Raw genomic sequence first — 9001 nt, 5'->3', positions numbered from 1 at the left:
GCCGAGCAGGGAGCCCGATGCGGGACTCGATCCTGTGACTCCAGGATCATGACCTGAGCCGAAGGCAGTCGCTTAACCAACTGAGCCACCCAGGCGCCCCAATTTTTCTTTTTTTTAATTAAATGCCCTAGAAAATCTGTAACAGTTATTTGCTCCTTTAAGTTCTGGCCACTACTAGAAGGGTCCAGACTTTGATGCATTCTAATTGAACTCTGATAGCTTCCAAAGTATTGTTTCAAATAGGAGCCTGATTCCTTTCAGATACAGTATTTTATGCTATGAAAATCACTGGTTTCAAACTTGGTGATGTATCAGAGTTTCCCAGGAAGTGTTTCAGAAAAGCGTATTTTCTCCAGAGTTCTAATTTGTCAATTTGGGGATAGGACCCGGAGCACATATATTTTTTTAATTTTTTTTTTTAAGATTTTATTTATTTGAGAGAGAGAGAGAGAAACAGCGTGAGAGGGAGGAGGGTCAGAGAGAGAGGCAGACTCCCTGCTGAGCAGGGAGCCCGATGCGGGACTCGATCCCAGGACTCCAGGATCATGACCTGAGCCGAAGGCAGTCGCTTAACCGACTGAGCCACCCAGGTGCCCCCAGGGCACATATATTTTTAACCAGCTCCCCAAGTAAGGATAAAGCCAGCCAGGGATGAAAATGAGTGTGGTGAACACTGTATACATTATGTACATTCTCCCTTGTGTGGATGGACGGCGTGGGGTGCATCGGTGGATCACACACGGTCTACCTTCCAGTGCTATCTAGACGCCTCTGTCATTGAGATAATTCAGCCTGAGTGCTTACGTGTGCGTGTGTGCGTAGAGCAGAAGAGAGCAAGAATTCTCCTCGGAGCTTGGAAGGAGAGCTAAGAAGAAAAAGACAGTGGTATGCCTCTTCTCTCACACACACATTCGAAAGTGCAAACACCCTGCAAGGTCTGTATCTTAAGTAATAAGCAGTCGTGAGTAGTACTGCCATTAGGAGGGAGTCGCGTTGAGAAGAGAGGCGTGGGGATTTGGGGCAGAGAGGGTGTTGGGGGAGGAGGGGCTTTGGCACCAGTAGCAGAGCTGGAAGGACCCTAGAGACACAGTCGCGTTGCTGTCTCTCCACGCTTTGGTCTCTCGGCCGTGACCCCCCATCTCTGTGACTGGGGTGCAGCGGTTACCGCAACAGTTCAAGTGTTCGGGAAGTTCTGTTTTTCTTGTCAATGAAAACTAAGCTCTGGGTTTTTTTCCTCCCTCCTTCTTTCAGATCCCGGTCTCCAGAATCTCCCCCATGCCTTTTCCTACATCGCAGGTCTCTCCCAGGGCTCGTTTTCCAGTCTCCATCACTAGTCCTAACAGAACAGGAGCCAGAACTCTTGCAGACATCAAAGCAAAAGCCCAGCTGGTCAAAGCACAGAGGGCGGCCGCCGCCGCCGCCGCCGCTGCCGCCGCCGCCGCGGCCTCCGTTGGAGGGACCGTTCCAGGACCTGGCCCCGGGGGCGGACAAGGCCCCGGAGAGGGCGGTGACAGCAAGACCGCTGGAGGAGGGAGGCCAGACTCAGACAGAGGCCGCGAACCTGGAGAGGGCCCCACTCTGGAGTTGGCAGGAACTAGAAGCGGGGGAGGTACGAGAGAGCTTTTACCCTGTGGGCCAGAGACTCAGCCCCAGTCTGAGACCAAGGGCCCAGAGCAGGCTCAGCCTCATGGTGTCTCTGGAGCACAACTACAGCAAACCCCCTCGGTGCCTCCAAGCTCTGCCGGCGGTGGAGCCGGCGCAAGGGCCCCCTCCCCAGCCCGCACTAACGCGCCCCCACCCGCTGTAGGGAAGCCGGCTAACGAACCCCCGCACCCCCCCAGGGCAGCAGCCGCAGTGGCCTCTCTCCCCCACCCACAAGGCCCCGGGACCTGCAGACAGGAGAAGGCGCCTTCTGCTCCGGCGGGTTCCGCACTCATCTCAGGTGCCTCCCCACCTGTTCGTTTCGCAGCCGATGGCACAGTCGAGCCCAGAGCAGGTTCTGGTAGGAATATGCCAGACCCTTCGGCCTCAGCAGAGACAACTGCTAGTACTTCAGCGGCTGTGACTCCCTCTCCTTTAACATCGTTGTTGACCGCAGCCGCTTTAGAGAAGCTTCCTGTACCCCAGGTCAGCGTGACTGTAGCGCCTCCGGGATCAGCTCCGTCCTCGAGCACTTTGCCAGTAGCTTCTAGCCTTAAAACTCCAGGAACTTCTTCAAATTTGAATGGACCCATGCCAAGGCCGAGCTCTAGTATCCCTGCGAATAACCCTTTGGTCACTCAGCTGCTTCAGGGCAAAGATGTTCCCATGGAGCAAATTCTGCCTAAACCTCTCACCAAAGTTGAAATGAAAACTGTCCCACTGCCCACGAAAGAGGAGCTGGGGACGGGAGTGCTCACGGGCCCTGGCGCCACAGAAGACAGCGTCAGAGAGGAAGGGGGTGAGAGGCAGTCCCACCCGGCTCTGCAGCAGCTGGGGAAAGCCTTGCAGAGTAAGCAGCTCCCCCAGGTTCCAAGACCCCTTCAGCTCTTTCCAGGTAAGGAACTGAGGGACTCTGGCATTGACACACACCAGTACCAGGAAGGACTAAGCAAAGCCACCCAAGAGCAGATCCTTCAGACTCTCATCCAAAGGGTTCGGAGGCAGAACGTTCTCCCATTTGTGCAGCCCTCCCAGTTCAACTTCGCTCACTCAGGTTTCCAGTTGGACGACATCTCCACAAGCCAGAGGTTCATGCTGGGTTTTGCTGGCAGAAGGACATCGAAGCCTGCCATGGCAGGTCACTACTTACTTAACATTTCCACCTACGGCCGGGGTTCAGAGAGCTTTAGGAGGACCCATTCTATAAACCCTGAAGACCGTTCGTGTCTAAGTAGCCCCACGGAGGCCTTGAACATGGGGTACACAGACTGTAAAAATGCAACAGGAGATAGTAGCAGTGGCAGAGAAGAAGATACGGATGAGGAAAGTACCAGTGATGAGCAAGAACCCATCGTGGTGAAGGAGGAGCCCCAGGCTGCCCAGGGTCCTGGCAGGTGTGAAGCAAGTTCGGGGCCCCACAGTAGAGAAGCCCTATCCACCAATGATTGTTTCGCAAGAAAGAATGTGAAGGCGGAGACACCAGTGCATGAGCAAACCACTTTAAGCAAGGAGAATTACCTGTTCGCGAGAGGCCAAACATTTGATGAAAAGACCCTAGCCAGAGATTTCATTCAGGCAGCACAGAAACAAATGGCTCATGCAGTGAGAGGCAAGACGATGCGTAGCAGCCCTGAGCTTTTCAATTCTACTGCTCTTCCTCTGACCGCAGACAGTCCCACCCATCAGCCTCTCCTCCTTCCACCACTGCAGACCCCGAAGCTGTATGGAAGCCCCACGCAGATCGGGCCAAGCTATAGAGGCCTGATCAATGTCTCCACCTCGTCCGACATGGACCGTAACTCTGCTGTCCCGGGGATGCCTGACTGTAGCCAGGTGGCTAGCAATGTAGGTGATGTCATGTCCTTTTCGGTGACTGTCACTACCATCCCTGCTAGCCAAGCGATGAATCCCAGCAGCCATGGCCAGACCATTCCTGTTCAGGCCTTTCCTGAAGAGAACAGCATCGAGGACGCACCTTCGAAATGTTACTGCCGATTGAAAGCCATGATCATGTGCAAGGGGTGTGGAGCATTCTGCCACGATGATTGCATTGGGCCCTCGAAACTGTGTGTCTCCTGCCTTGTCGTTCGGTAACGAGACTAGAAAGAGAACACGCTGTAAAGGAGGCAGGGAGGGAAGGGTTGATGAGATGTGTTTTTTGCGTCCTTTCGGAATCACAGAAATAAATAAGTAGGTTTCAGTTGTCTTAAGAGACAGACGTTACTTAATCAGGAATACAGAGTACAGATCTTATATTTTAGAGGAAGAGCACCTTGTATAGTAAGTCTAGGTCAAGCAAGACTTTGTGAATTTGTGACAAGTTTGCACTTACAAAATCATGTAAATATGTCACATTTTGTTTTAACATTGTTTTCCCAAGTGTTTAGGTAATGATGTATTTGAATTCAGATTTATGTTCCACTTCACGTGACTCTGAGAAAAGTTCAATGCCATGCATGGTTAAAGGAAGCTCTCTTTCTTCTCTCCTTTCCTAAGAGGCCAGGAAAAGGAAGGAATGAAGGAATGGTCTGGAGAAATGACCATTCAAGCTGATTATGTCATGATGGTCTGACTGCAGGCTTTCCTTAGATTATTCAGCCTTGGCGGGATTTGGATTCAGGGTTTACTCAGTCCTTTTACCTTAGACAGAACCTTCTTAAGTTCACATTTTTGATACTGTATTAATTTCATAGGTAGTAATTCAGACTCTGAAAGCTCTTGACCTGATTCTTGGCTTCCACAAACCAGTACTGTTGCCAAGCTCTCTGCTTGCGCTTTGTGGCCCCCTGCCCTGCCCTGAGACCGTGAACGTGGCCCACGAAGGGTGTGCCACCCCAGGCCCCTGCTGTTCGCTGAGCCTGTGCTGGGCAGCAGTTCCAGCAGGAACATCCGGGTACTTGGTCAGTCGGGGGGGCTTACAAACAGGTGTGAGATGCCAGTAGAGGAGTAACAAAAAATGCTAGCCATGGGGTGATTTGAACTCTGTGTTTTGTTGGGCAAGGGAGTAAAAAAAAAGTGCAGAAACTCTTAAACTGGACGTAAAGGACTTTGGGAAACGATTTTTAACCCTAGAAACAAGGTAGCCTCTCTTTTCCTCTTCTTGCCCAACCCTGTTCCCTAATGTTATGTAGTCCGCTGTTGTGCAGGAGGGAAAGCTCCTTGTTGCCACATTGGCCCGTTCTGTTTCGCCTGTTTTGACCTCCCAGGCATCTGAGGAGTGTGGAATAATCTTACCTCCTCTAGATACTACTTTGAACACAACGTGTGCACACAGACATACACAGTAAAAGTTAGACACTTCTGCTGTTCTGGAAGATACGTCCTCTGTTTTGGATTACTGCTTTCTATGCACTAGAAATTTCTAGTGTAAAGGGGCTTCAGTAAATGGCTAAGGGAACATCTAGAAAGGAAGAGAAATTAGCTCCAAAGTTTTGTTGATTCTTTTTTGTTTCCTTTGTTGTTGTTTTTTAAATCTTGTCACTAGTGACTGAAGAGTTTTTGAGTACATATATTTAGGTCATGGTTAAAGAACATTAAAATAAATCTACAATTTATCAGAATTTGGTATTAAGGAACCGGGTATTGTCAATATGCATCATGCATATTGATTTTAAGTTTTCCTAATTTCAAGTGTGTAAAGTAAAAATACTACTGCAACCTAGTACACTTCATATTCAGGATGTGATATTGACCATATGCAGAACAGTGTCACTTGTTAAGTCACATTCCAGATTAGGAGAAAGTAGACAGTAATACTCTTTGCTCTTCCCCATTCTGTTACCCATTCTTCACCCCACATTATACATGCTTTTAATACTTTTGAACCCCATAAGAAACTTAATACTTCACTGTTTTTTGGTTTTTGCTTCTGTGATTTCTTGTGGCTCAAGGCGAATACAGGATTAATATCTCTGTTCTAGTTTCAGCCGAGACAATAGGATGTCCGCCTAATTTCCCCTTTTCTTCCGGCACACACACAAGGATCCAGGGATAAGGAGTAAGTTCTCTAGCCAAGATCCAGGAAGAAACAAAAATGGTTCAGTTCTCCAAACTTTCAGTACTCGGTAATCCAAGGGCAGGGGCTAAAAGGACCTATTGCTGGTTAAAACTCTGTGCTCAGCTTCCTCACTCCCCATGTTCAGTGCCAGGACTGAGGGCTGGTCTGTGTGCTGGAAGTGCCTGAGTATTTCAGAACTAACCCCATGCTAAACATGAATTACCAATTTGGATTGATCAAAGTGAACTTTCTTCTTTGCACCTTTCCTGTCGTAGGAAGTCTCTCCTCCACGGTTCCCGTAATCTGAGTTTGGACAGACTAACCAGGAGAGGAGGAAAGGGATCAGGGATTTTCAAGTCCATTTGGAGAGCAAACCGTATCGTGCCTCTTCTTCTTGACCAAGGCTCTTGCAGATAGGTCCTAAGCATTATTATTCCCCAGATTCTCTTAACAAATGATACTCAGCTAATAAAATATTTGCATTTATGGATGTCCCTGAAATAGGATATGTCAACTAGGTACACTGCTTCAGTCTTGACAAAATGAGAGGATAGGTTCTCTCGGCTTGGTAGTAAATTGAACACAGTCCGTTTGTCAGTTGTTTCAACACAGTGGTTTCAGGTAGAAAGTCATTCATTTTAAGAGCTGAACAGAAAAACAACAGCAACAATCCAAACACATTAACAATACAATTTGGCCCTTTTGAAAATGAAGCAGTAGGAACAAGAAAAATCTTTATATTACTGAGAGCATGGTACTCCAAATACCTTTAAAGCAGTTTTTATTTTAGGTTTTTGGAGTTGCTTTACCTTTCAGTTCAATCTGAAAGGTTGCTAATCAATGCTAAGCTTTTTTTTTTTTTTTTTAATGGTATTTAGTTGCACTATTTCCAGTGACTAGTCAGGCATTATGCCTGATGCTTATGCCTCCAGGGTATGCTTCTCGAACCTTCAGATACCTTCCATTGTAGGTCACATGGGGGAGATAGCATTAACAATAAATATGTCATCTCAGTCTTAATGACTGTTCTGAGTTGTCTAGTAGAGAAGGCTCCCTGAATCTTAAAAAATTCGATAAAAATTCTCCATCCTATTAAACAACCTGGGGTTGTTCACCCTACTATTCCTTAACCCCTGTGCTCAAGGTACTGAAACTATCTGTGTTATCCCATGTAATATTTCTAAGAATAAGATCTGGGCAAATGGGACATTTTTCTTGAAGAAGGGGAAGCATACTTGCGTGGGCTGGGAAGGCACCCAGATGTAGGTGTTTTAGGAATTATCTCAGATTTAAATAGCCAAAGGAGGACCTCCTTGCCTTCCCGGTGAAGGTGTAAATTCATACATATTGATGACTTGACAGTTAACCATCCTAATTGCTTATTATTGCCTTTTTCCACCCTAGAGCCCTTAAAGAACTCTTGGGTAAAATTATTTGTTATGAGGGGTTCTTCTCTGGTCATTACACCACTATTTATTTCTAGAACTCACTGTCAGTGAACAGTGCCAGGGTTTTCTCTGTGACCTAGAGGTTTCACTTCACAGCAAAGAGGGAAGAGTCCCCGTTGCATTACAACAATGTGCTAAGTAAAAAACTTGGCCAACGGTAGTTTTCAGCTCAATTTATAGAATAGTCCAAAGAGACTGAGAAACATGATGATAGGCAGGGATCTTTTCCTACCATGTTTCAATACCTACGTACCTATTGAAAGGGAACAATAGGTAAAACATTTCCTGAAGTTGAAGTAAGAGCTTCATAGATTCTTGGTTACTTTATTTTTTTTAATGCTTTACATTTGATACAACTATTAAAGATCAATTTTAAAAAAATAGCTTTCCAGTAATATATTTTAAGTAATATATATTTTAATATCTATGTAAAAAGTGACAGCGGAAGACTTTGAATTTCTCATATATGGTATGTTTATGTAGGACCTCACTGTTAAGGCACAAATTATTACAAAGGAAGTTACTCTAAAGACACTCAGATTATTTCCGAAAAATGCAATAAGGGGAATAGTTTTGGAGTTTATTTTTTATTTTAAAAGAAAATCGACTTATTTACCACGAGCTATTTTTTTTCTTCTGGCTTATAAGGTTTGTACAGACTGGTTTGGTAAATGCTAAACTTTTGTGTCTTTTGCCTTTTTAAAGGAATTGTTAACATTGGAATTGAGGGTATGTACAGAGAAGTTGGTGTCAACACCATTTAAAAAGTCATATTTTTTCACAAATATAGAAAAATCATTTTACATAAGAATTTTAAGTATTTGCAATAAATATATGTATATAGATTGTATGTATTCATATATTCTTATTTTTCATTTTATTATTAAGTAAAAGATAATTAAAGTGAAAATAAAAACCTTGGAGTTTTTGGTGACTCTTGAGGTCTGACATCCGTCTGAGAGCGGTGCGGGTAAGGGCCCTCAGCTATTCCCTTATATCACCATTGCAAGATTACCACAGATTGTGTAGAAGAGTCAAAATGAGGAATTTGGTGATAAACAAATCAGGGTAGCATGTTTCTTTCAGAACTCTAGTAAAAATATTAAATATGCCTAATCTGCCTGTCTCTGTTTTCACCCTTGAACTGTTCTGTCTCTTAACCATGGGATGTTACTGGGAATGTTAAAAACAGACAAACACAAAAACATGGTGCGTTCTTTTTTTTTTTTTTTTTAAAGATTTTATTTATTTATTTGACAGAGAGAGACACAGCGAGAGAGGGAACACAGGCAGGGGGAGGGGGAGTGGGAGAAGCAGGCTTCCCGCTGATCGGGGAGCCCGATGCGGGGCTCGATCCCAGGACCCTGGGATCATGACCTGAGCCGAAGGGGCAGACGCTTAACAACTGAGCCACCCAGGTGCCCCCTCTTTTTTTTTTTTTAATGTGCCCACTGTTTGCTTCTAAAACAAAGAATGGTAAAATATCTCAGGGGTAAAAATAGGTTTTTCTTTATCAACAGTGGTTAATAATTCATTAGCAAACATTCACTGCCACCACCTTGCAGGCAGTAAGGAGTATGTGAAGAAATAATTTCATGAAGATAATCGAAAACTTGTTTTCTGTTTCCCAGTTCTTCTCTGAGAAGTGAGTTTCCTAACCAGTTCAGTATCCTTCCTGATGAGTCTGAGAAGGAGTTTCCTAACCAGTTTTAGGTCCTTCTTGACTGATCCGGAGAGCTAGAAGAGCTAGGAGAACTTTGATTTTGATCTCCGAAGTGTCAGGAAGGGCATTTGTGCAAGTGAGGACTGAGCCAGATACTAGGAGAGCTTAACTGTCCGTGGTCCCATACCTGCGATAGCCTGGAATCCTGCTGTTCAGGAGGTTTTGTGGTTGCAAATACGTGGTTTTAGGATC

General features: G+C 45.5%; 1 protein-coding gene across 5 annotated transcripts in view; it reads left to right on the top strand.

Annotated features, from left to right (window-relative positions):
* Nucleotides 1-8197, top strand: part of ASXL2 (ASXL transcriptional regulator 2) — a 144655-nt gene extending 136458 nt beyond the window's left edge. For all 5 annotated transcript variants that reach the window (XM_035000721.1, XM_035000720.1, XM_035000723.1 and 2 more), the window contains one exon: nt 1252-8197. In XM_035000721.1, coding sequence (XP_034856612.1) covers nt 1252-3735 — 2484 coding nt within the window. In that variant the 3' untranslated portion in view covers nt 3736-8197. The remainder of the gene's footprint in view (nt 1-1251) is intronic.
* Nucleotides 8198-9001: the final 804 nt, after the last annotated feature.

Source organism: Mirounga leonina, unplaced genomic scaffold, assembly GCF_011800145.1.
Source record: "Mirounga leonina isolate KUSES-001 unplaced genomic scaffold, KU_Mleo_1.0 Mir_125, whole genome shotgun sequence".
Classification (NCBI taxonomy): domain Eukaryota; kingdom Metazoa; phylum Chordata; class Mammalia; order Carnivora; family Phocidae; genus Mirounga; species Mirounga leonina.
This window is presented reverse-complemented; position numbering and strand designations above follow the sequence as displayed.